Source organism: Camelina sativa, chromosome 17 (genome assembly GCF_030686135.1).
Source record: "Camelina sativa cultivar CO46 ecotype springtype chromosome 17, ASM3068613v1".
Taxonomy (NCBI): domain Eukaryota; kingdom Viridiplantae; phylum Streptophyta; class Magnoliopsida; order Brassicales; family Brassicaceae; genus Camelina; species Camelina sativa.
In genome coordinates this window covers 394832-421033 of record NC_141896.1, presented here as the reverse complement: position 1 = coordinate 421033, position 26202 = coordinate 394832, and the positions used below count along the sequence as shown (strand labels likewise).

At 34.6% G+C, this 26202-nt stretch overlaps 6 protein-coding genes and 1 long non-coding RNA gene across 8 annotated transcripts; 4 read left to right on the top strand and 3 right to left on the bottom strand.

Annotated features, from left to right (window-relative positions):
* Positions 1-1540: 1540 nt before the first annotated feature.
* Positions 1541-3597, bottom strand: LOC104754263 (cytochrome P450 78A6-like). The gene is made up of 2 exons (XM_019238749.2): positions 2489-3597; positions 1541-2364 (listed from the first exon to the last, which is right to left on the bottom strand). Exons 1-2 carry the CDS (start codon positions 3482-3484, stop codon positions 1738-1740), a joined length of 1623 nt encoding a protein of 540 aa, XP_019094294.1. The 5' UTR covers positions 3485-3597; the 3' UTR covers positions 1541-1737.
* Positions 3598-5282: 1685 nt separating this feature from the next.
* Positions 5283-7077, bottom strand: LOC104754264 (ras-related protein RABA3-like). The gene is made up of 2 exons (XM_010476407.2): positions 6674-7077; positions 5283-6002 (listed from the first exon to the last, which is right to left on the bottom strand). The coding sequence occupies exons 1-2, from the start codon at positions 6937-6939 to the stop codon at positions 5549-5551; spliced, it is 720 nt and encodes a 239-aa protein (XP_010474709.1). The 5' UTR covers positions 6940-7077; the 3' UTR covers positions 5283-5548.
* A 2665-nt stretch (positions 7078-9742) lies between these two features.
* LOC104754266 (DNA-directed RNA polymerase III subunit RPC10) lies at positions 9743-10907 on the top strand. The gene is made up of 4 exons (XM_010476409.3): positions 9743-9887; positions 10000-10124; positions 10230-10320; positions 10570-10907. The coding sequence occupies exons 2-4, from the start codon at positions 10020-10022 to the stop codon at positions 10692-10694; spliced, it is 321 nt and encodes a 106-aa protein (XP_010474711.1). The 5' UTR covers positions 9743-9887; positions 10000-10019; the 3' UTR covers positions 10695-10907.
* On the bottom strand, positions 10701-15937 carry LOC147923208 (uncharacterized). Its single transcript, XR_015586714.1, has 5 exons — positions 15615-15937; positions 14570-15486; positions 13537-14463; positions 12205-13416; positions 10701-12127 (listed from the first exon to the last, which is right to left on the bottom strand). It is a non-coding gene; the product is annotated as an uncharacterized LOC147923208 (long non-coding RNA).
* On the top strand, positions 10863-15043 carry LOC104754265 (bifunctional fucokinase/GDP-fucose pyrophosphorylase). The gene is made up of 7 exons (XM_010476408.3): positions 10863-11414; positions 11567-11795; positions 11965-12329; positions 12426-12552; positions 12647-13657; positions 13728-14446; positions 14555-15043. The coding sequence occupies exons 1-7, from the start codon at positions 10863-10865 to the stop codon at positions 14945-14947; spliced, it is 3396 nt and encodes a 1131-aa protein (XP_010474710.3). The 3' UTR covers positions 14948-15043.
* On the top strand, positions 15480-16909 carry LOC104759283 (protein LEAD-SENSITIVE 1). Its single transcript, XM_010482228.3, has 2 exons — positions 15480-15642; positions 16068-16909. Exons 1-2 carry the CDS (start codon positions 15549-15551, stop codon positions 16757-16759), a joined length of 786 nt encoding a protein of 261 aa, XP_010480530.2. The 5' UTR covers positions 15480-15548; the 3' UTR covers positions 16760-16909.
* Positions 16910-16933: 24 nt separating this feature from the next.
* Positions 16934-18685, top strand: LOC104754267 (uncharacterized). 2 transcript variants are annotated; one of them, XM_010476410.2, is made up of 3 exons: positions 16934-17335; positions 17873-18021; positions 18361-18685. In XM_010476410.2, exons 1-3 carry the CDS (start codon positions 17150-17152, stop codon positions 18500-18502), a joined length of 477 nt encoding a protein of 158 aa, XP_010474712.1. In that variant the 5' UTR covers positions 16934-17149; the 3' UTR covers positions 18503-18685. The 2 variants fall into 2 exon arrangements, with proteins under 2 accessions (XP_010474712.1, XP_087351201.1); XM_087495075.1 differs by lacking the exon at positions 18361-18685 and having other exon boundaries at positions 16942-17335; positions 17873-18025.
* The last annotated feature ends 7517 nt before the right edge of the window (positions 18686-26202 follow it).

Genomic DNA, 26202 nt, shown 5'->3' with positions numbered 1-26202 from the left:
CAACAGATGTTTGATGTAAATGTTTTTTTTTTTTTTTGGTTACTGCCTCCTTCGTGGTTATGTGAAGAGCAACTGATCAAGACCGCGAGATTTATCCTTTCTTGGGTCTTCAAAATTAAAATTTAGACTTCTCGCTTTTATTGCGATTTAAATATTAGTAACTTTTAAAGACATATAAAAATCGATATAATTCAGCCATGTATAAATTCTACACAGTGAAATTCCCCCCTCAAACATGATATAAAGTAACAGAGAGTACAAAGGAGACTATTGCAAATAGTTTTGCATGTTAATTTGTTTCATGTTATTAAGGTGTAACATCTTTCACTGTTATTTGTTTCATTGTCCATTGTACCACATTTGAATTTGGAGTACTATATTTCAAATTGTATCACCCTTAGCCTTTATGTTTGAAAGTTTCACTGTTATCTAGCTAATGATCATTGTCTTTTATGCCATATTTGCAAGTTTGTTATCATTATGTGTCGTCTTTGCTCGTTTGAATCTCGTATTTAGCTTTTATACGCGTGTTTAGTTGCCACCATTGAGTTAGAATCGTGAGCATATATTAGACGATATGTCAGAGGAAGGTGGGGATGCTGTCGTCTCTTCTGCTTACTGATTGGTTCTCATGTAAATAGGCCATTGACAATATAATAAATGGGCTTAACCCATATTGATACTCTAATATCATAACCGACCCAACTAGGCCTTTCATATTTTCACACAGCACCAACATGGAGAGTTTAATCCTTTAAAAAAAAATCAAGGGATTCTGAATCACACAATCAACTTTCAATACACTGAAATTTTCAAAAGCATTGCATTTCCAATTTATCGAATAGATGTAAGAACACTGATACATTGGTCAACAAGTAAATAAAAAATAAAATGTTTTAACGTTTCATAAGTCCATCACACAAGTTAGTGACATCATGTTAATAAACAGTCAGAAACCAGTCAGAAACACTAACCGAGTCGAACACTCCACGACGATACAGATTAATATAATGCAAAAGCTTTAATCTAATACTTCATTATATGATATAAAATCGTTATGTCTCTTTGACCGACTTCTTCATAAGAAATTTCGCAGCAAATTAAGGATGTCCAAACAATTTGGAGTAATATACAGTATAAATTAGTTTTGGAGAATGTTATTCCGTTAATCGTTTCAACACGCGATATATAGAGTAATTTAAGTGGAATGATTCCTAGGATAATAGTTAATTGATTTTAAAGATAACTAGAGTTAAGTAATTTACATATTTCCAAAAATTTTGGACTTTCTTATACCTGTTTACAATTAAATATTTTTAAATGTCTATTAAATATAGTGACATAATTTATATAACTTGTATGACAAACATTTGAACAAAAATAAATAAATAATTGTTCCAGACATATCACGAATGAAACATTCGAGCCGAAACCATCACTAATTTACCGCTGAGATCATGATCATCATATAGCATATCAATCAAGCACATCACGCGCATGTTTATAGTTTACCATGTTTTTTTTTTTAATTGATAATATATTCATGTAACATACATACAATATATTTATTTTACATAAGACAGATACATTCATATTTTGATCTTTTGATCAATAAAAGCTAGGCGAATATACTTCGCTCTATAGGATACATATTTTTTTTTCCCTTGAAGGTTTATTTAAATATACATCATTTTAATTGCCAATAATGAAACATCCATGCACTGACCAAACCCAAGCTTACATCATCTTACGCCTCGGGTTTACGTTAACGGTAAGAGGACAAGCCATCTCGCACGAGAGCCTCAAAACCTCCGAGAGGTCTGGAGGGTTAGCCTCGACGCTAGGAAGCCACTCAAACTCATGCAAGAGCGTTGCAACCCAAAACGACACTGTCGCAAGTCCCAGATTCTTTCCAGGGCAAACCCTCTTGCCCGACCCGAACGGTGCCAGCCTCAGATCCGACCCGAAAACAGAGAATTCAGCTTCACCCTCTTTAGCCACGAACCTCTCAGGCTTAAACTCTAAAGGATTCTCCCACACGTGGGGGTCACGTGCTATAGCCCACATGTTAACCATAGCGGTGGTCCCAGCCGGCACGTGATATCCGTCTACGGTGGTGTCTGTTATAGAGAGGCGTGCCCACGAAAGAAGTGGCCCCGGTGGGTGCAGCCTCAACACTTCTTTGATCACCGCCGTTAGATACGTTAGAGATGGAAGGTCGGACTCGTCAACGGTTCTGGATCTGCCAACGACTCGGTCAAGCTCTTCATGGACCGTTGATTGAACTTTAGGATGCATCACAATCCTCGCTAGCACCCACTCGATCAGAACTGCCACAGTGTCCGTTCCCCTAAATATCATTTCCTAACGGACGAACAAAAAAATGTTATAGAGAAATTTCATAACACAATCCTTCAAATTTTGAGCTTCTAAAAAAACACTTAAAATACATTAAATAAGTAGTTGTATGGATTGGATATATACTCACCCAAAGAACAGCAACCATGTCGGATTCTGATAATTTTTCGGAACCTTGAAGAGAATGTAACACGTCAAGGAAGTTGCCCGTGGCAGCACGGTGTTCATGAATGATTCGGCTCAATAACAGGCTTACTTTCGGTACGAGCTTGGAGCACCTAAACCGGATTTGTTGGAAATCTAAACCAGCTAACCAAGGAAGATGGTCGGTCCAATTTAGCGTACCGAGAAGATCGTATCCTTCTTCCACCAAACCCTTTAAGCATTCTGATTCGACGTTATTATTAGACTCCAACTCATACTCTCTTCCAAAAACAGACCCCATCATGTTACATAGCGACGCTGTTTTGAGCAAATCCCGCACTACAAACGCGGACTTAGCGTTACGTGCAAACGCATTCACCATCTGAGTCACGATCACTCGTCTCTGCTCCTCCGAGCGTTTGATTTGCTTTGGGTTGAAAAGATGGTTCGAGCCTAACCGACGCAGTGTACGCCAGTAAGTACCATTGGGAGCAAATCCCATGGCTCGGTTAAACATCAAACCGTAAGCGGTTTCGTCAACTGGCCGGTCTGCAAAAACCGAACTGTTAAGTATTTCCTTTGCCACATCAGGATGACACGTCACCACCACCTTAGTATCACCGAGACTAAACGCCATGAGCCGCTTGGCGTTACTTAACTCAGCAACTGACGCTATGCGCTGATGAGCCACGTGGCTTGACCTTAGGCTCATGCTTCCCACAAGTGGATATCCTCTAGGACCGGGAATGAGATTCTTGGATTTTTTATTATAACCGCGAGAGATAAACCGGCGAGTGAAGAAGTATTTTCCCCAAGCTGGTCCACCCGGAATAGACCAAAATACGATGGTTAAGGTAAACCAGGTGATAGCTACGGCGACAAGGACGGAAGCGAAATGTTCTTGCATGAAAAGATTGAATTTTGATGCAAGAGCAAATACCCACAAATTTTCAATTTCGGTTCTCATATTCAGAGAAAACATTATGGATAGGATAAAATGTTCTTTTGTTTTTGTGTGTGACTTTTTTTTTCCGTTTAAAGGTTGTGATATAAGTTTGGGTCTTTGTGAGGCTTTAAATAGACGTACACAATATGAAGATCTTAGCCAATTGCAAAACAGAGAATACTTGACATTTTTAAATATTTTTATTTCAAAGTTATTTGTTGGTGCTCATGGGCATATGCTAACAGCCCAATATTCGTTGTGGTCATCTATATGTATATGTCATGACATGTTTGGTACCTTTATAGAACTTTGATTTAAATAAACACGAAGTATTGAAGATTATAATTACATCTGTCCTATCTGTTTCAATTCTCATTAAATAGTCTAAGAACATTACTATCGTCTTATGGTCCCCTTTTTATTATTATTGTTAGTTTTCTATTGATGAGTATTCTATTTCTTATACCTTTTTAAGCAAGCGCATACGTAAACAATTTCCATGTATAATAGTATGGTTTATATATGATGATTTTTATATCGTAATATGTAATAAAAGTGAGTATATATGCATCTTAGTAAAGTAATTTCATATCTAAACGTAGTGCTTAATTAACAAAACAATATAAAATACTATGTATACGGAATTACTATTATTTTCAAAGATGCCATTTTCTGATGAGTCTCCTAGCAACTAGCAATGTGCGACTTTTTCTTCTGCAAATTGCTCCCCCATTTGACTTTTCCTTTTGCTAGTCAACGACCTTTTCCTTTCACTTATCTACTTTGGTGTATAGTTTCCAACTTTAGATATGTTTTTTCCACCCAACAATATAATTTTAGATTAAATAGAAGAAAATTTAACATGTAATTTTCGTCGTAAATAAGACATAGCTACTACTACTATCAAGGCTAACTCTGATTTTTTAATGGCCTCGAGTTACCAGATAAATTTTTATAAAAAAGATCGTCCAAGTGTTTATATTTAAGAAAATAAATTAATAACACGACCACCAAATTTCAATAGAAACAATAATCTAACCTAGAATCCAAACCTCTTCTGTTCAAAACTGGTCTTAGTTACTGTTATGATCATTTATGTATGACTAAAAACAGCTAAGATGAATAGATGATTAGTCTTAACTTTGATGATATGTATCGTTTTTTTTTGAAATATATAAAAATCCGAAGAAGTAATTAATTTACATTGTTGTTGCAAGAATCTTTCTTTTGCTAATAGACATTATAAAATCAGTAACTTTACACGCAACTAATGCAGAGGTATCAGCATAGAAAACTAAGTGGTCACAAAACACTTAGTGGCCGATTAATCATATGTGATTAATTAGATACAATGTAAATATTGATGTGCTATGTGTTATATATTTGATTTTATAATAAAAACCCATTTTTTAGGTCATGAGAGAAAAAGCGAGTTTCTGATTGGAGCACTTCAAATTATTCGGTTGCATGCAAAAATAAAATAAATAGAATCATATCTTCCGTTGGATATGGATTATATTCCAGATTCTAACGTGACACTCACAATTGATGTCACGAAAATTATTATGAAAATATCTGCTTATATTGTGAACTTAACGTAATTCTGATAATTGCACTAGCACTAATCATCTTAGAAAAAATCATAACACATTGTGATTGTGATCCCATATTTACCACTAGCTAGCCTAGAACAGGTAAAAAGAACATTACATCGGAACACGGTTTTGTTTCATTGATCACTGAAACGGTCATTAACATAATTTCGTCAAGTAAATCATTTATTCATTTTTTTCTGCTACGTACGTCTTTTCGTCGCCAACCATAACCATAAGGCTGAACGTAAATGGTTCTATATTTTTGATTGAATAGATCTCCTTAGGATTTGACAGTACAAAAGAATCTGAATTTGTTGTATACATGAGAATGTCAAAGACGACATAGAGATTACGAATGAGACACATGAGTAGAGAGCTTTTGACAGTGTGATAAGCACCAACCACCTGGAATATGAAAAAGGCCAAATAATCATATATGGGCTTAAAATAAAGCCCAATAATTGGCTCTATGATGTTCTTCATTTTATGGCCCATCAATCAAAACTCAACACGAGCACGACGAAGCTTGTTCCATGTTCATCTTGCTAACCTCAAGATCCGAACCAGAGGTCACATCAATCCTCGAACCGTCAAGCTTCACGGTGGCTGCACCGTCAGATTCTAGTCCTTTTCTAGAGACAACAACGCGGCTGAAAATCTCCTCGAGTAAACGGAAAAAAGCGTCGTCTACGTTTCCGCCGCTTAGTGCCGAGACTTCCGAGAAAAAAAGCCGTTGCGTCTCGGCGAGTTCGACGGCGTCCTCCGTTGGAACGGCACGTTTATCATCGGCGAGATCAGCTTTGTTTCCGACGAGCATGATGACGGCGGAATCGTCGGCGTGAGCACGTAATTCCTCAACCCAACGTGCCACGTGGTCGAATGAGACGCGTTTGGTAATATCGTAAACCACCATCGCACCTAACGCGCCTCTGTAATACGCACTCGTCACTGCTCTGTATCTGATCGCCGGAAAACGCCATAAATAATTAAAAAAAAAAAACTAATATATTTTTCAGTTGAATAAATTATTACCTAAACAAAATCTTGCATTGCAGACCAAATCAAGAAAACAAACGATTATTCAAATTCATAAACTATAAATATATGTATTCGTGATCCTATATAACAAAACGAAGTTCAACTTTAGGTTTATTATAACATTTAATTTGTATCAAACTCTGAGACTAAGCTATAAATAATGGTGTCAGTGTTAAATATTTTTTGATAGACTATATATTAAATGAAAGTTTTGTATGGGTTACCCGGGAATATAATATTTTGACTTATGCAGCAAAGTTTTCGGTGAGTTATTGTATTCGCAAAAATAGACAAAAACAAGACTATAGAAAAGAAATATGACATTATATTAACCAAATCAAGAACACACACCATTGGTTATTCAAATCCATATGCCATTCTTATTATTAAAAAAGAAAAAAAACATATAGTATTAAACAATTATGTATAGTTAAGATAGAAAATCAAATCAGCCATATCTAAAATTGTCGTGATCCAAGAAAACGAAACTCTACATTAAGTTGAATCCAAAAGTGAGATTCAGCTTTAATAAAATATACTATAAAGAATGATCAATGAGTGTACGTAATAGAGTAAAGATATTAACTAATACCTTTCTTGACCGGCGGTGTCCCAGATCTGAGCTTTAACGAGTTTGCCCTGAAGAGTGATGGTTCTTGTCTGAAACTCGACACCAATGGTTGATTTTGAATCATAACAGAACTCGTTCTGTGTAAAACGTGAGAGGAGCTGCGTTTTCCCGACGGCAGAATCTCCAATGACCACCAACTTGAACACGTAATCGATCTTTTCCGGCAGCGTCGGTCTCTTGACGTGTTTGTTATTCTCCGGCGACTCTCCGCTCATCTCTTCGTTCATTATTGCGTTGATGAAATGAACCACACAACAACAAACAAAAAAAAACTATAAAGTCTCTTTCGAGTAAAGTGGGAGTGAGTGAAACAGAGAGAGTAAGGGGGAGAAACTGGTTTATGAGTTATTTTTGTTTTTATGGTTGAATACGAATAAACCGAACGGAATTTATAATAATCAGAACCGAAATTCGATTCGGTAAGTCTGGTTAGAGATTTTCAACATGTTATAAGAACAACAAATCATAACCATACGAAACCGTAACTAAATCAAAACCAACCCCTTCGAAATTTTGGTTTTGGTTTTTAGTCGTCAACATGACCCAAACCGAGATTAATTTTTAAATGTCCTGAAGTGTTATAACGAAGACAGCAACAATGCTCTGTGCATTATTTTAATTCGCTTTTATATGATTTCTAAATGAATATATATATATATATATATATATATATATATATAGAGTCATAGAATAATAATAAAGCTGTGAGCATGGACCGACACAATTTAAAACGTAATTATTTTGCTAAATCAATTTATTGATTCAACATGAAGCCTACAGTTTGTCTGGAGACCACCTAAAAAAGCTTTTATATGCTCCATGAATTGTTGTTGGTTGTTGTCTACTCCGACCTCATGTATGAATTTATTGTTTTTTTTTCTTTCTTTTCATATTGTTGCTGGAAATTAGAAATTAAATTTATTGGTTGTAGTATATATGAGAATGATAAATCAATTGATTGTTACATATTTGTGTTTTCAATCAAGACAACATTTCTAACGAATTAATAAATTGCACATACGGAAATGGTATAAAAAAGATTTCTATAAACGACGGTACAACTTGTTTCTAATTTCTATAAATTAAATACAATTTTTTCTATTTTCGATCAGTTATTAAAAGACTTGCGTGTTTTTAACTTGTGACGCTTTCACTAATCAGAATGCCATAATTTAGGTTTGCTATAACTTTTATAGCATGAATTAGGCTTTTTTAAGCCAGACGAGATGAGACACGTTATAAAAGAGAACAATCAAGATAAAGATTTGTATATATATGTCAAACATCGACTATTCTAGTTATTTATTTCAAACAGATAATTGAGGGATATCTCAGACATCAACTATTCTAGTGTGCATAAGGTAACTTGCGGAAGAAGATAGAGGTGTCTTGTGGCCTTACCAACTTTGATCTAAAAATATTTTGTCAATTTTTTTTTGTTTAATAAACAAGATGATATATGTAAACGAAAAAGAAAAATGAGTTTTATGATGCACAATATAAAGATTTTTGTATTAACCACCTCATGAGCTTCTAAGATTTGTGTATTTCTTCTTAATTACATTTGTAAAATTTTAACAATAATTAAATAAAAAATTCATTCATACGTCAATTTTATCCATGATATGTTAGTTCAAATTTTTAGTTGTCACTATCAAACCTATTTTTGATTAGGTTATCTAATTTTTTTCTCGCGAAGAAAAAAACTTCAATTAGAAATATATTAGTGTTAGATATTGATTGATTATCGTGGCTTGTCCATGTACATTTGCACTACCGCCATGTATTAAGTTGTGGTCTAATCATTACAACCAAAAATACACATCATTTACCACTTTGAACCACCTCTAATGTAATTATTTATTTTGTAAATGTGCCATGAATTTGACTCTTATTTACAAATTATTATCTTAGCCACATATTCTAGTCAAACGAAAATAAATTTATTTATGGATTCGAATTTTACTAATTTATACATTTTCACAATGTATTATTGATATTTTTTCGGATATAAATTTGCCGATTACGTAGTAGAAATACAAAATGTATCATTTAATAAACCATAGTTTGACCTACTTTAAAGGATATGAACAGCAATTTATAATCGATTATTGATTGATTGGACATTTTATGTACAAGGGATATACAACTCTTTTTGAGCAAAAAAAAAAAGATATGCAACTCTAAGTATAATTTGTCAATTCTTTGTAAAATTTTAAATTATTGTAATACACGTCTTTTATAACCTCAAACTCACCATTGATCGTTAATAAAATCATAATAGAGTTTTAGGTAATTTTAGGTGTTTTAGTTTTTTCAGCATAAAACATTTATATAAATGATATTATTTTTAAAAGTGATGTAAGAATATATGTTAATAAATATAAATAAAAAATCATAAACAAAAATTTAAAAATAAATATTTATTTAATTTATATCAACAACATATAAAAGTTTATAATTAAAATTTAAATATATTTAGTTAAAAAATAGAAAAAGACAAAGTTCTGGTCATTACGACTCTTTCAGCTGACAGTTTCTTCACGACAGTTTGGATGATCCGACTCTCTTATTTGATACCTACGAACAGTATTATCCTCTCGATAGCACTGCAGAACGAATTTCTTCTGAGAAAGTAGACAATGCTTGCAAAGAAAAATATGACATCAGTGTTGTTGCGTAGTTTTAAATACAGAATTTTTTTTTTTTTTAACACTTTCATTTTTCATTAATTTGAAATCAATAATACAAATGTATCAATGAGCATACACAACGAAGCTCCGCATACCATACAACCAAAATTTAAATATAAAGGAAATAAACGAAAAAGTGAAAAATACAGACTTTTTATTCAAAAAAAATATAGACATATTTTATTTATTATAATAATTGATCTGTAATATGATCATTAATATAACATTTCTCGCATGAATTGGGCCTTTTTAGCCGAAAAAACGAAATAACCTTATTCAATAAGCCCAAGCCCAATAAGATCGAATAGAACTGTGGAAGCAAAAAGTAGGGTACAGAATGTTGAACAATTAGTAAGATTGGGGGTTTAAATCGAAATAAGAGAAACCTTCGTCCCCTTATTCTGTGTGTAACGGCGACAGTCCTGAGAGCAAAAGCTGCGGCTCGGCGAGACGGCGACGGTGGGTTTTCTTTCTTACCGGAGGTAATTAATTCAGTAGAGCAATGTATTCCGAAAACACCCTTTATATCTTAATCTATGAATCTATCAGTGTTGTAGTTTTGTGAATTGATTTTTAGGAGATTTTTTTTTACAGGGAATTGATAGGTGAGGAAGATGGAGTTTTGTCCGACATGTGGGAACTTGCTGCGTTACGAGGGTGGTGGCAATTCCAGATTCTTCTGTTCCACTTGTCCATACGTCGCCTACATCGAAAGACATGTCTTTTATTTTTCTCTTTCTCTTCTTCTAACCTTTTTTCCCCAAAAAAAAAAAAAAAACCCTTTTTTAGATATCTCTGTTCTTGTCTTTGGAATGTTGTGACAGGTGGAGATAAAGAAGAAGCAACTTCTGGTTAAGAAGGCCATTGAACCTGTTGTGTCTAAAGAAGATATACCGACAGAAGCCGAAACCGAAGGTATTCCGAGTCTCTTGTCTTCTTATTCTGATTCTAGGACTGGGATTAGTTTAGTTCATGCTCTGCTACACTAGTTAATTAAAACATGGTAATAAGATTTAGGGTTTAAGAATGTAACAGCGTCGGTTGTGACTTGACTTCCAGAAGGGTTCAGGGCGTTGGTTTAAGAATTACACTTACTATTGCTAGCTAGACTAGAGCATCTTTGTTTCCGTATGTTTCTCATTGCGGATTGCTTTTGTTGATCAGCTCCATGCCCGAGGTGCGGCCACGACAAGGCATACTTCAAATCAATGCAGATTCGTTCAGCTGATGAGCCAGAATCAAGATTTTATAGATGCTTGAAGTGCGAGTTCACTTGGCGTGAAGAATGATAATGATGATCATTATTCAACCTCTGTGCTTATTTAAAAACCTTCTTTTTTTTTTACATATGCTATCTTCTTTCAGTCTGTTTTACCTCATTGGCAATGCTGCTGAAGATCCTCTGCTTTCGCGCATTCTTTTTTTTTGGCAATCGGAATATTACATAAATTTCGACTATGAAAAGTTTTGATCTTTTTGGAAGTAAAAGTTTTGAGAGAGAATATTCATTTGCCTTTGTGATTCAGATCCAACACGGCAACGTATTGATTGCATTTTGGTCTTTGACTTTGACTCGATCCGTCTGGTCTGTTATAAAAAACTTCGTCTTCTTCCTCTGTCCACTAAACCTCCAGATTTCATTTTTTCTTCTCCCATTTCTCCGGCTACGAGAAACCATAATGTCTTCGAAAGCTAAGCAGAGGAAAAAAGCTGACTTAGCCACGCTTTTGCGCAAGTCATGGTACCATTTAAGGCTTTCGGTGCGCCATCCCACCAGGGTCCCGACTTGGGATGCGATCGTTCTCACGGCGGCTAGTCCTGAACAGGCTGAGCTGTACGAGTGGCAGCTCCGACGAGCGAAACGGATGGGACGAATAGCTAGCTCCACTGTTACTTTGGCTGTTCCTGATCCAGATGGCAAGCGGATCGGGTCTGGTGCTGCCACTCTTAACGCCATTCATGCTCTCTCTCTCCATTATGAGAAATTAGGTTTCAATCCTGGTCCCCAGGTAAATTCTGCTCCCATGTTTAGATATCTCAGTGATCACTAGTTGTAGAAGGTTTGGCATTGTGCAATAAACTCACTATATCTTAGATAATCAAGTGACAAAACCCACTAGATCTGTTTGTTTGATTTGTCGGTTATGTTGATGTTCATCAGGTGGAAGCTGCAAATGGTACTTGTCCTACGGAATTCCTCTCTGAAAAGCATGTACTGATGCTTCATGCTGGAGGTGACTCCAAAAGGGTTCCATGGGCAAATCCTATGGGGAAAGTTTTCCTCCCACTTCCTTATCTTGCAGCTGATGACCCTGATGGTCCTGTTCCTCTCCTTTTTGATCATATACTGGCAATAGCTTCTTGTGCAAGACAGGCTTTCAGAGATGAAGGTCAATTTCCATACTTTAAAGTGACATATTCAAATGTTCTCGTTGTCCATTGTGCAGCTTGGTGTTTAAGCTACATAAAACAGAGAAAAGTGTGTTTTGTCGTGTGATATTTATTTCCTATTTTTAAGGGTTGTCTGGAGGCTGATCTTAACCTTTTGAACATGTGCAGGTGGTTTATTCATTATGACTGGAGATGTTCTCCCTTGTTTTGATGCATTTAAAATGACTCTCCCTGAAGACGCAGCTTCCATTGTTACTGTGCCTATCACTCTTGATATTGCTTCCAATCATGGTGTCATTGTCACATCCAAATCTGAGTCCCGTGCTGAAGGCTGTATTGTCAGTTTAGTAAATGATCTTCTACAGAAGCCTACAGTAGAGGAGCTTGTCAAGAAAGATGCAATCTTACATGATGGACGGACGCTTCTTGACACTGGGATAATATCTGCAAGGGGGAGAGCATGGTTGGACCTGGTCGCTCTTGGATGCTCATCCCAACCCATGATCTCAGAGCTTATAGGCAGTAAAAAGGAGGTAACTTTCTCATATTTATGCAGCTTGTGTGTAAAAACACCTTGTCCTTGGAAATGTACTGGCTTCTTACAGATATTTGGTAATGGTTTCTGGCAGATGAGTTTGTATGAAGATTTGGTGGCTGCATGGGTTCCTTCAAGACATGATTGGCTGCGAACCAGGCCTTTGGGTGAACTTCTTATTAACAGTCTGGGGAGGCAAAAGATATACAGCTACTGCACTTGTATGTTTGTACTGATCACAAGACTATCTAAACTGAGAAAATTTTTGATTGCATTTGGTTACTTTTCTAATTCCTTTGTATCATGTTGTGTCAGATGATTTGCAGTTTTTGCATTTTGGAACATCAAGTGAGGTATTGGATCACTTAAGCGGAGATGCTTCAGGAATTGTAGGTCGAAGACACTTATGTTCCATCCCTGCAACTACGGTTTCAGATATTGCAGCGTCTTCTGTTATACTGTCTAGTGAAATTGCACCCGGTGTCTCCATTGGTGAAGATTCACTCATCTATGATTCAACAGTTTCTGGTGCCGTACAGATTGGCTCACAGTCCATAGTTGTTGGTATTCACATCCCAAGCGAAGATCTTGGAACTCCAGAAAGTTTCAGGTTCATGCTTCCGGATAGGCATTGTCTTTGGGAGGTCCCGCTGGTAGGACATAAGGAGAGAGTAATAGTGTATTGTGGTCTCCATGATAATCCAAAGAACTCAATATATAAAGATGGAACCTTTTGTGGTAAACCTTTGGAGAAAGTACTGTTTGATCTTGGCATTGAGGAAAACGATCTCTGGAACTCGTATGCTGGACAAGACAGATGTTTGTGGAATGCAAAATTGTTCCCGATTCTCAGTTATAGTGAAATGCTGATGTTGGCGTCGTGGTTGATGGGTTTAGATGATAGTAGAAACAAGGAGAAGATTACCTTGTGGAGAAGCTCACAACGTGTAAGCTTAGAAGAGTTGCACGGATCAATAAACTTTCCTGAGATGTGCAATGGTTCCAGCAATCATCAAGCTGATCTTGCGGCTGGAATCGCTAAGGCATGTATGAACTATGGTATGCTTGGGCGAAATTTTTCTCAGCTGTGCCATGAGATTTTACAGAAAGAGTCATTAGGATTGGAGATATGCAAGAATTTTCTGGATCAATGTCCCAAATTTCAGGAGCAAAACTCCAAAATTCTTCCAAAGAGTCGGGCTTACCAGGTAGAAGTTGATCTTCTTCGAGCATGTGGGGATGAGGCAAAAGCTATAGACTTGGAGCATAAAGTCTGGGGAGCAGTTGCAGAAGAGACTGCTTCAGCTGTGAGATATGGTTTTAAAGGTAAAACCTTGCTGTGTAATACTTTTCTTTGACAGATAAACCTGGATTAACTCTTTTGTTTGTTCTCCAGAGCATCTGTTGGAATCAAGCGGCAAGCCCCATACCGAGAATCATATTTCTCAACTGGATCAAGTTTTTCAACCAAGAAGGACAAAAGTTGAACTACCAGTTCGAGTAGATTTTGTAGGAGGTTGGAGTGATACACCTCCATGGAGTTTAGAGCGTGCAGGTTGTGTCCTGAACATGGCTATAACCTTGGAAGGTTCACTTCCAATTGGCACAACCATCGAAACAACAAGTCAGGCTGGAATCTCAATCCAAGACGATGCTGGAAACGAGCTACACATCGAAGATCCGATAAGCATCAAGACACCATTTGAAATCAATGATCCATTCAGGCTTGTTAAATCTGCTCTATTGGTAACCGGCATTCTCGAAGAAAACTTTGTCAAGTCCACAGGATTAGCAATAAAGACATGGGCCAATGTACCTCGTGGCAGTGGTCTAGGAACCTCGAGCATTCTAGCTGCAGCTGTTGTGAAAGGACTTCTTCAAATATCCAATGGAGATGAGAGCAATGAAAACGTTGCTAGGCTCGTCTTGGTTCTGGAGCAACTCATGGGTACTGGAGGTGGCTGGCAAGATCAGATCGGTGGGTTATACCCAGGAATCAAATTCACTTCAAGTTTTCCAGGAATTCCTCTGCGTCTTCAAGTCGTTCCTTTACTCGCCTCACCACAGCTAATCACAGAGTTGGAGCAACGTCTCCTCATTGTTTTCACCGGTCAAGTAAGTGACAACAACAACTGAAAGGAAAAAGAATAATATTATGTTAGCAATATATTTAAAAAAAACATGCAGTTACAGTCTCATTCATTCATGACTTTATTGAAACAGGTCAGGCTTGCTCACCAGGTCCTACACAAAGTTGTAACAAGGTATCTGCAAAGAGATAATCTCTTGATTTCGAGCATCAAGCGGTTGACAGAGCTGGCAAAATCGGGGAGAGAAGCGTTAATGAACTGTGAAGTGGATGAGCTAGGGGAAATAATGTCAGAAGCTTGGAGATTGCATCAAGAGCTCGATCCGTATTGCAGCAATGAGTTTGTGGATAAGCTTTTCGCGTTTTCACAACCTTATAGCTCAGGTTTCAAGCTTGTAGGTGCAGGTGGTGGAGGATTCTCTCTTATATTGGCTAAGGACACAGAAAAAGCAAAGGAGTTAAGAAAGAGACTGGAACAACATCCAGAGTTTGATGTCAAGGTTTACAACTGGACCATCTGTAATTAATATTATCAGTGTCATTGTGTTGTAACGCCTTGTTATTGATTTGTTTTTTTTGGTTGAACCTTTTGATAAAAACAATAAAGAAAATTATACGTTAAAGATGTTTTTATTAGATAAAGTTGGATGCTTTCAGAAACGAAATCGAATTTGACAGAGAAATAAAGCAGAAGAATCCGAGGGAAGCTTGAACGACGTCGTCGCCTTTACATAATCCTTTGCTTGACCTGCTTCGGGTTGGTTACTTCATAGCTCAACCACCAAGTTATGAAATGACCACATTACCCTCGCCTGGAATCAAGGTCAAAAGGCCCCCGGATAATTAGCGATTACTTTGGTCACCTCGTTGGTCTCGCATTTGGATTTTGGAGATAACTAACGCCGTTAAAAGACTTCCGTAACGGATTAGTTCAACAGCTCCAGTTCCTTCATCCAATCAAATCACAGATGCTCACTCCAAGAAAACGTTACTCTACCTATAATCTCGCTGACGTCAGATCCCACCGTTAGAGCTCACACTTGTAACCTAGCTGTAACACCGTTTCCTGCATTTTCCACAAGCAAGGAGAAGAATAGCTTTGTGTTGAGAGAGAAGAAGAAAGAAAAAATGGGTTTGCTTACGAACAAGATGGAGAGAGAAGAGATAAAACCAGGAGATCATATCTACACTTACAGAGCAGTCTTCGCTTATTCTCACCATGGTATAACTTTAGATTCATTCTTCCTTTCTTTCTCTAGATAACTCCATCGTAGTGGAAAAGATCCGATTTTGTTAATGCAGCTCTTGTCTTTTGGTTTCTAGCTACTTACTTTTCGATTTAATTGTCTATGTTTTCGGAACTGTGAAATCTCAAAGTTAATAACTTTATCTAGACAGATCTTAAAGACAAAGGGTCTTTACTTTGTTTTAATTGTATTCAAAGTTCCAATCTTTGCATGAACCTAATTTCACACTGGCCCAGTGTTTTGTTTGTTATTCATCTTCTGCTGTGATCTGGTGGACTTTATGGATTCCTTGATATTTATTCACCTAATTACCTATGTTGATGAATAGATACTGTTGTAGGCATTTCATCATATTCTAATGGGCTTTGATTTTATTGTTGGATACCAAATTTTTTTGCAGGGATCTTTGTCGGTGGGTCCAAAGTTGTTCATTTCAGACCAGAACACAACCCCATGGAGTCATCATCATCATCATCATCAATATCAATATCATCTTCCTCTGATGATATCTGTTCGATATTTCCTGATTGTGGTTTCAGACAACCAGACAGTGGAGTAGTCCTTTCTTGCTTAGACTGTTTCCTCAAGAACGGCTCACTCTACTGCTTCGAATATGGAGTCAGCCCACCGGTTTTTCTCACCAAAGTCCGCGGAGGAACTTGCACAACCGCGCAATCTGATCCAACTGATTCAGTCATCCACAGGGCAATGTACCTTCTACAAAACGGATTTGGCAACTACGACATTTTCAAGAACAACTGCGAGGATTTCGCGCTCTACTGCAAAACCGGTTTGCTTATAATGGATAAGCTCGGGGTAGGGAGAAGTGGTCAAGCTTCTTCGATCGTTGGTGCTCCTTTGGCTGCAATTCTCTCTTCTCCTTTCAAGTTGCTGATTCCAAATCCAATTGGTGTAGCGACAGTTACTGCTGGAATGTATTGTATGAGTCGTTATGCTACTGATATTGGCGTTAGAAGCGACGTCATTAAGGTTTCAGTTGAGGATTTGGCTCTCAACCTTGACTTGAAGACCATTGAGCAAGTCGAACAAGAAGAAGAAGAAGAAGATTCTGATACCGACTATGTTAGGTGACAAATAGAACAATTCTGTTAAAATCCTCAGCTTGTTGTGTTTCTTTTTCAAAATGTTTGTATTAAGCAAAGACTAATCAAATGCAAATTCTAAAACGTTTGTTAAAGTGAGAATAACAAAAACGCTACCGTTTTGGTAAGCGTATGTAAATTAAATATCTCAAATCCAATAATTAATTAATTATACTGTAGATGCTAAAAAGGAGTCGCCTTTCACGGGCACACATAATTAAAACCAAAACCAAAACAATCAAATCCTTCTTCTCGGGGGCGAAAGAGAGAAGTTTGTGAATCTGGGTTTTCAATTCAGGTGTTAATATAAGATTTTGATCAATACCCATCTCTAAAGAAGACGAGAATCGATCCGATCCGATCGATTAGGTTTGTAGAAATGGCGAATCTGTATGTGAAAGCTGTGCCACCGCCGGATATGAACAGGAATACGGAATGGTTCATGTATCCAGGAGTTTGGACTACTTACATGCTTATTCTCTTCTTCGGTTGGCTCGTTGTTCTCTCTATCTCTGGTTGTTCCCCTGGAATGGCTTGGACTGTTGTTAATCTCGCTCACTTCGTTGTAAGTCTTCTTCTTTCTTCTCCTACCTTTTTCATGGTTCGATGATTGTTTTACGGCCTTCACTTACAATTGTGACTTTGATTTTTAGATAATCGATTGATTTGTTTAATTGTTTCCTTTTTTTCTTTTTTTCCTGAGATCTGGATTTGAATCTAGTTATGAGTTTGTTAATTTGTTAAACAGCAACCTTTGAATTGATTTCTTGTGCTATCAGCAATTCCCTAGTGCTTTAGGGTTTGAAATAAGATTTGTGACTGTGTATTGATCAGTATCGTTATCATTAGGTTTTGAGTTTTGGATCAGGCTTCGAAATAAGATACAAATTACCTCCTGATCATTAAATTAATCAGTTTTGGTTTGGTATCAGCAATTTTTAATTGATCAGTTTGGATAGTATCAGCAGTGTTGAGTTGATCAGGCTTTTTGGGGTGACTTTGTATTGGCATTGCTTGATCAAAACACCAAACTTAGTCGAATCTTGGGTTACTCTTTGGAAATTTTTGAGTAGCATTTGTGGATATTTGTTGTTGTTGTCAGGTAACGTATCACTGCTTTCACTGGATGAAGGGAACTCCTTTTGCAGATGACCAAGGAATCTACAATGGTTTAACTTGGTGGGAACAAATGGATAGCGGTCAACAACTTACCCGCAACCGCAAATTTCTCACCGTAGTTCCTGTTGTCCTGTAAGTCCCAACTGCTTTGCTCCTTCATATCTCAACATTCTTGTCTGTTTCCAATCTACAATTTCTTAGCACTTGTTTCCCTTTCGTTGCATATATCCTTGTATCTCATATGGTCAATGTGCTAAATTCTCAAATTCACACAATCTAAAATCGGTAATGTGTAACGGGCTTGTTCTACAGAACTGGGGATAATGTGTCTAAACAAGAGCTGCATTTATCTCGTTGAACTTTTAAGATTGAGCTCTTTATCTGTGTGTCTCTTTTTTTTTACTATAAACTTTTTTGTTGGCAAATGGTTTATTTTGGTTTCTTAATTGATAGTTTGAATAAAAAAATCAGGTACTTGATAGCATCGCATACAACAGATTACAGGCACCCATGGCTGTTCCTCAACACACTAGCTGTGATGATTCTGGTTGTTGCCAAGTTCCCCAACATGCACAAGGTACGCATCTTTGGCATCAATGGTGAAAATAAGTAAGTTTCCTTTTGCGGTAAAGAGAACACCAGGAAGAAGAAAAAAAACCAAACATAATATATGTATAAAAATGTTCATATGAGTTGGTTTTAAATCGAGAGTTCATGCTTTTTGTTGGATATTTGTAAGTAACTAATTTTGAAGCTTTGATCTTGTTCCTTTTAATATAAACACGAAATCTCTCTCCTTCTATCTCCCCACTTTCACTTCCAGGTTCCAACAATGTTACATATCATGTAATGTCATCTCGGTTAGGTAATAAACAAGTTTAGGCTTTCATGTTAGTAGTACCTGAGCCTAATAATATCAATGGGCATGTTTTGTGACTCATGAGTTTATCATTATAACGAGAGCGAAGTTAATGACACGTGCCATAGTGGAAGTCCACCTGTATGGATATTATATGTCATGGTGTACGTATACAACATATAAGTTTGAACCCCTAGTTTAATTTGTATAAAGCACTGGAAGAAAAAGTGATCCTTTTTTTTAATTCTGAAAGATTTTCGAGTTGATACCGTAGTCTAGACTCTAGAGTAGTTCAAGTCTGCACTCCTAGATTCTTGCACCCTACTCTCCCTGATGCTCACAGCCATTCCTGCCGTTGCTCTTACCGGAGACCATGTCGCTGATGCGGCTTGAATGAGACAAAGAAATGTATTTTTTTCATGCTCTCAGTTACCATTGTATAAAAGCAGAGTGTCTCTGTTTTTGCTACTTTTGATTGGTTTCATTATCTCACGGACCCTAAAATCTGAAATGAAGAGAAACCCTGGCCTCCATTGGTCACACATGTGGAATCAAATTGCTTTGTTTTTGTATATAGAAAATCAGAAGACAGAGTATCTCTGGTTTTCTCTGTCCTGAAAAGAAAAGAAATGACCTGAGTTGTGATTATTATGTAACATAAATATTATAGAGTCAAGTACATTTCATCTACAGAAACACACATATCTCTGTTTTCCAATCTACATCATTGGCTCATACAGTATGCTATATTCTCAAATTCATTCACACAACCTAAAAAACCGGACTTGTTCCAGAGAACTCGGGATACCCGATAATGTGTCTAAACAAGAGCTGCATTTATCTAGTTGAAAAGCAGAGTGCCTCTGTTTTGCTACTTTTGATTGGTTTCATTATCTCACGGACCCTAATAATATCATCATGAGTTACGTATCATCATAACGCGAGCGAGGATGTGTTTTGATTGAGCGCAATAATAATGATCCAGTGTACAACGAAGAGCTAAAATTAGTCTAACCTTCCAATTAAGTCTACATTATTTTTTTTAAAACTTAAAAAAAAAATCTTTAAATTTTCATATTATATAAGATAATATTTAAAAATTTTACTGATACAAAAATATAATATAATGACGGTAAATTAAAAGGTGGTGGCAAGACTCCTTTTGAGTTGGCTAATTACGTTCAGAAGGTGATCGGTGGAGTTTTGGGATTCGAATGCACTGAACTTACAAGGAAGGATAAGTATCTGTTGCTTGGAGGCAACAACGAAAAGGTTGAGTCTATCAATAAGACCAAGTCCATGGATTAGAATAGTTAGCTGGTAATAATATGCTTGGGAATGATGTTAGGTCTTTCTGCTTTTAGGAAGATAACTTAATTTGTTTAATGGATTGTTTGATGGGAAAAGTCTAGCTAGTTGGATATGCACTGGATAATGAATTCTACTTGAATCAACGCACAAATAATATTGTTGTTTATGGAAATAATATTACTTGTGATGATACCTTTGATGCATATATTTATAGAAACAAATTCAGAATACCTTTATCTTTTGCAGTCACATTGTTATATATTCAGCATCTTCAAAATAAATATATCAATCTCTAATTCAAATTGTTTATAGGTTTGGCACTCTATGTTTTGGAAACCAAATATGTTGCTTAGTCAGATTTCAACGTAACTGTAGTTTCAAATTCAATCTTTCGTAGAGTATCCAAATTACAATTAATTTTTTATCACTTAACTTATGTCTTTTTATTTTGCGTTTAAGATATAAATCACATGTAAGCTAGATACCAACAACTATTATTGTTCTAGTATTGTTTAATGCTTCTCAAAGATATACATTCTATCCACAACTAGCATTGTTCACAGTGCATTGTTACATTGTACATTTTCAGTCCTTTACAGGAAAAGGAAATGGTCTGAGTTCAAGGTATTTTTGTCTTATTTGCTCTTTTAGCCCTGTTGAGACAAAATAATATTTTAAATCTATTTGTTGCTTCAAATCTGAGCACTCTTCATTTTGCTACTTCCCACTGTTTTCACTATTTGATGAAAATAGAAAATCGGTCAAAGCAATATTTGTTTTTTCCTACGAATTCTAAAAGTAACATTTGTTGTTTAGGATATAGTATATGCAAAATTCATTTTTCTTGCTTTATTCGACTGTTTTTTTCAATAACAAAAAAAGTCCAATAACTTTGAAATTGTGTCATACAATATTACTTGTGATGATACCCTTTGATGCATATATTTATGGAAACAAATTCAGAACACCTTTATCTTTTGCAGTCACATTGTTATATATTTAGCATCTTCAAAATAAACATAACATCTTCAATTCAAATTGTTTATAGGTTTGACACCCTATATTTTGGAAACCAAACATGTTGCTTAGTCAGATTCCAACATAACTGTAGTTTCAAATTCAATCTCTCGTAGAGTATCCAAATTACAATTATTTTTTTATCACTTAACTTGTGTCTTTTTATTTTGCATTTAAGATATAAATCACATGTAAGCTAGATACCAACAACTATTATTGTTCTGGTATTGTTTAATGCTTCTCAAAGATATACATTCTATCAACAACTAGCATTGTTCACAATGCATTGTTACGTTGTACATTTTCAGTCGTTTACAGAGAAAGGAAATGGTTTGTGTTCAAGGTCCTTTTGCCTTATTTGCTCTTTTAGCCCTGTTGAGACAAAATTATATTTTAAAACTATTTGTTGCTTCATATCTGAGCACTCTTCATTTTGCTGCTTCCCACTGTTTTCACTATTTGATGAAAATAGAAAATCGGTCAAAGCAATATTTGTTTTTTCCTTCGAATTCTGAAAGTAACATTTGTTGTTTAGGATATAGTATATGCAAAATTCATTTTTCTTGCTTTATTCGACTGTTTTTTTCAATAACAAAAAAAAATACAATAACTTTGAAATTGTGTCATACAATATTACTTGTGATGATACCCTTTGATGCATATATTTATGGAAACAAATTCAGAACACCTTTATCTTTTGCAGTCACATTGTTATATATTTAGCATCTTCAAAATAAATATAACATCTTCAATTCAAATTGTTTATAGGTTTGGCACCCTATGTTTTGGAAACCAAACATGTTGCTTAGTCAGATTCCAACGTAACTGTAGTTTCAAATTCAATCTCTCGTAGAGTATCCAAATTACAATTACTTTTTTATCACTTAACTTGTGTCTTTTTATTTTGCGTTTAAGATATATATCACATGTAAGCTAGATACCAACAACTAGCATTGTTCTGGTATTGTTTAATGCTTCTCAAAGATATACATTCTATCAACAACTAGCATTGTTCACAGTGCATTGTTACGTTGTACATTTTCAGCCGTTTACAGGAAAAGAAAATGGTCTGTGTTCAAGGTCCTTTTGTCTTATTTGCTCTTTTAGCCCTGTTGAGACAAAACTATATTTTAAAACTATTTGTTGCTTCAAATCTGAGCACTCTTCATTTTGTTGCTTCCCACTGTTTTCACTATTTGATGAAAATAGAAAATCGGTCAAAGCAATATTTGTTTTTTTCTTCAAATTCTGAAAGTAACATTTGTTGTTTAGGATATAGTATATGCGTTTTCTTGCTTTATTCGACTGTTTTTTTCAACAAAAAAAAACACAATAACTTTGAAATTGTGCCATACAATATTACTTGTGATGATACCCTTTGATGCATATATTTATGGAAACAAATTATAGAACACTTTTATCTTTTTGCAGTCACATTGTTATTTATTTAGCATCTTCAAAATAAATATAACATCTTCAATTCAAATTGTTTATAGGTTTGGCACCCTATGTTTTGGAAACCAAACATGTTTTTTAGTCAGATTCCAACGTAACTTTAGTTTCAAATTCAATCTTTCGTAGAGTATCCAAATTACAATTACTTTTTTATCACTTAACTTGTGTCTTTTTATTTTGCGTTTAAGATATATATCACATGTAAGCTAGATACCAACATCTAGCATTGTTCTGGTATTGTTTAATGCTTCTCAAAGATATACATTCTATCAACAACTAGCATTGTTCACAGTGCATTGTTACGTTGTACATTTTCAGTCGTTTACAGGGAAAGGAAATGGTCTGTGTTCAAGGTCCTTTTGTCTTATTTGCTCTTTTAGCCATGTTGAGACAAAACTATATTTTAAAACTATTTGTTACTTCAAATCTGAGCACTCTTCATTTTGTTGCTTCCCACTGTTTTCACTATTTGATGAAAATAGAAAATCGGTCAAAGCAATTTTTGTTTTTTTCTTCGAATTCTGAAAGTAACATTTGTTGTTTAGGATATAGTATATGCGTTTTCTTGCTTTATTCGACTGTTTTTTCAACAAAAAAAAAACACAATAACTTTGAAATTGTTCCATACAATATTACTTGTGATGATACCCTTTGATGCATATATTTATGGAAACAAATTCAGAACACTTTTATCTTTTTTGCAGTCACATTGTTATTTATTTAGCATTTTCAAAATAAATATAACATCTTCAATTCAAATTGTTTATAGGTTTGGCACCCTATGTTTTGGAAACCAAACATGTTTTTTAGTCAGATTCCAACGTAACTTTAGTTTCAAATTCAATCTCTCGTAGAGTATCCAAATTACAATTACTTTTTTATCACTTAACTTGTGTCTTTTTATTTTGCGTTTAAGATATATATCACATGTAAGCTAGATACCAACAACTAGCATTGTTTTGGTATTGTTTAATGCTTCTCAAGGATATACATTCTATCAACAACTAGCATTGTTCACAGTGCATTGTTACGTTGTACATTTTCAGTCGTTTACAGGGAAAGGAAATAGTATGTGTTCAAGGTCCTTTTGTCTTATTTGCTCTTTTAGCCCTGTTGAGACAAAACTATATTTTAAAACTATTTGTTGCTTCAAATCTGAGCACTCTTCATTTTGTTGCTTCCCACTGTTTTCACTATTTGATGAAAATAGAAAATCGGTCAAAGCAATATTTGTTTTTTTCTTCGAATTCTGAAAGTAACATTTGTTGTTTAGGATATAGTATATGCGTTTTTTGCTTTATTCGACTGTTTTTTTCAACAAAAAAAAACACAATAACTTTGAAATTGTGCCATACAATATTACTTGTGATGATACCCTTTGATGCATATATTTATGGAAACAAATTCAGAACACTTTTATCTTTTGCAGTCACATTGTTATTTATTTAGCATCTTCAAAATAAATATAACATCTTCAATTCAAATTGTTTATAGGTTTGGCACCCTATGTTTTGGAAACCAAACATGTTTTTTAGTCAGATTCCAACGTAACTTTAGTTTCAAATTCAATCTCCCGTAGAGTATCCAAATTACAATTACTTTTTTATCACTTAACTTTTGTCTTTTTATTTTGCGTTTAAGATATATATCACATGTAAGCTAGATACCAACAACTAGCATTATTCTGGTATTGTTTAATGCTTCTCAAAGATATACATTCTTTCAACAACTAGCATTGTTCACAGTGCATTGTTACGTTGTACATTTTCAGTCGTTTAGAGGGAAAGGAAATGGTCTGTGTTCAAAGTCCTTTTGTCTTATTTGCTCTTTTAGCCCTGTTGAGACAAAACTATATTTTAAAACTATTTGTTTTTTCAAATCTGAGCACTCTTCATTTTGTTGCTTCCCACTGTTTTAACTATTTGATGAAAATAGAAAATCGGTCAAAGCAATATTTGTTTTTTTCTTCGAATTCTGAAAGTAACATTTGTTGTTTAGGATATAGTATATGCATTTTCTTGCTTTATTCGATTGTTTTTTTCAACAACAAAAAAAAAACACAATAATTTTGAAATTGTGCCATACAATATTACTTGTGATGATACCCTTTGATGCATATATTTATGGAAACAAATTCAGAACACTTTTATCTTTTGCAGTCACATTGTTATTTATTTAGCATCTTCAAAATAAATATAACATCTTCAATTCAAATTGTTTATAGGTTTGGCACCCTATGTTTTGGAAACCAAACATGTTGTTTAGTCAGATTCCAACGTAACTTTAGTTTCAAATTCTATTTCTCGTAAAGTATCTAAATTACAATTACTTTTTTATCACTTAACTTATGTTTTTTTATTTTGCGTTTAAGATATATATCACATATAAACTAGATATCAACAACTAGCATTATTCTGGTATTATTTAATACTTCTCAAAAATATACATTCTATCAACTAACTTATATATGCATGATCAGTCTAGATCCTCCTGGAGTATACTCCAATGTCAAACTATATAGATTAATGTTTACGATCATTTGTGTTTCCTGTTTTTCTTTTCTTTTCTTTTCTTTTAACTAGGTGCTTTCCCACGCAACGCGTGGATTGTGGTGTAGTTGGCACTTTCTTGAGAGAATATACTATGAATAGATTAGAAAGGCAAGAAATATATAAAAAAAAAAATTATATAAATAAAATAAAAATTGAATACAATGTTAAATATATATAATACTTTCTACATTAAAATATAGAATCAAACTCTTACAAGTTACAACACATATGAGATATAACAACATTTGATATTGGTAGGAGAAGAGGAGAGAATGTTTACTATAAGATGGTAATCCAAATTAGATAATGGAGATGAATCTTTAAAAAATAGAACAATGTAATATCTATATATATATATAATACTTTCTAAATTAAAATATAGAATCAAACTCTTACAAAACATATGAGATATAACAACATTTGATATTGGTGGGAGAGGAAGAGAGAATGATTACTTATAAGATAATAATCCAAATTAGATAAAGGAGATAAATCTTTTAAAATAAGAACAATGTAAAATATATATCATGTAAAACTAAAATTTAGCATTAACAATTTACAATGATATTTTTTTTTTTTTACAACCCATACAACAAAAATAAGAAATCAAAAATAACAAAAAAACGAAAAATGATTTGAGGTATTGTAGAAGAGAATGAGAGAATGTGAAAATGAGATAGTAAAAGAATGTCAATATGAGAGAATGATAGATTGAGAGAATGCTTATTTATATGATAAGAAATGATGGAAGTTACATTTAGAACTATGGAGTTACAATAGTAATTTATTGTGTTTGAATAAAATTGAGTGGTAGAATATGATTAATGCATAATTTATTTTATTTTCAGTTATAATTTTATTTTAATGTGTGAGTTAAATGTATTGTGTTTATTGGATCTTAAATATTGTTTAAAGCAATTAGAAAACAAAAAAAAAATAGAAAATATTAAATGAAAATCAACCAATAAAGAGAGACCAAAACCTTACTTTTATATATATGATATATTGCTTTAAACTTTGAAATGAGAAATATTATACACAATAATTTTACATGAGAAATATATTAATTTAGCTAACCAAAATATGAATATAAGTTTAGCCAACCAAAATAAATAAAAA

Bases quoted from the DNA above. Each gene is read 5' to 3' on its own strand.
- LOC104754264 (XM_010476407.2), bottom strand. From the start codon at position 6,939: ATGAACGAAGAGATGAGCGGAGAGTCGCCGGAGAATAACAAACACGTC. The intron at 6,003-6,673 runs GTATTAGTTAAT...TCCGGCGATCAG, and splicing joins GACACCGCCGGTCAAGAAAG to ATACAGAGCAGTGACGAGTG.
- LOC104759283 (XM_010482228.3), top strand. From the start codon at position 15,549: ATGGGTTTGCTTACGAACAAGATGGAGAGAGAAGAGATAAAACCAGGA. The intron at 15,643-16,067 runs GTATAACTTTAG...ATTTTTTTGCAG, and splicing joins CTTCGCTTATTCTCACCATG to GGATCTTTGTCGGTGGGTCC.
- LOC104754263 (XM_019238749.2), bottom strand. From the start codon at position 3,484: ATGTTTTCTCTGAATATGAGAACCGAAATTGAAAATTTGTGGGTATTT. The intron at 2,365-2,488 runs GTGAGTATATAT...TTCGTCCGTTAG, and splicing joins ACATGGTTGCTGTTCTTTGG to GAAATGATATTTAGGGGAAC.
- LOC104754266 (XM_010476409.3), top strand. From the start codon at position 10,020: ATGGAGTTTTGTCCGACATGTGGGAACTTGCTGCGTTACGAGGGTGGT. The intron at 10,125-10,229 runs GTCTTTTATTTT...ATGTTGTGACAG, and splicing joins TCGCCTACATCGAAAGACAT to GTGGAGATAAAGAAGAAGCA. The intron at 10,321-10,569 runs GTATTCCGAGTC...TTTGTTGATCAG, and splicing joins GACAGAAGCCGAAACCGAAG to CTCCATGCCCGAGGTGCGGC.
- LOC104754267 (XM_010476410.2), top strand. From the start codon at position 17,150: ATGGCGAATCTGTATGTGAAAGCTGTGCCACCGCCGGATATGAACAGG. The intron at 17,336-17,872 runs GTAAGTCTTCTT...TGTTGTTGTCAG, and splicing joins TTAATCTCGCTCACTTCGTT to GTAACGTATCACTGCTTTCA. The intron at 18,022-18,360 runs GTAAGTCCCAAC...TAAAAAAATCAG, and splicing joins ACCGTAGTTCCTGTTGTCCT to GTACTTGATAGCATCGCATA.
- LOC104754265 (XM_010476408.3), top strand. From the start codon at position 10,863: ATGAAAAGTTTTGATCTTTTTGGAAGTAAAAGTTTTGAGAGAGAATAT. The intron at 13,658-13,727 runs GTAAAACCTTGC...TTTGTTCTCCAG, and splicing joins TGTGAGATATGGTTTTAAAG to AGCATCTGTTGGAATCAAGC. The intron at 14,447-14,554 runs GTAAGTGACAAC...TTATTGAAACAG, and splicing joins TCATTGTTTTCACCGGTCAA to GTCAGGCTTGCTCACCAGGT.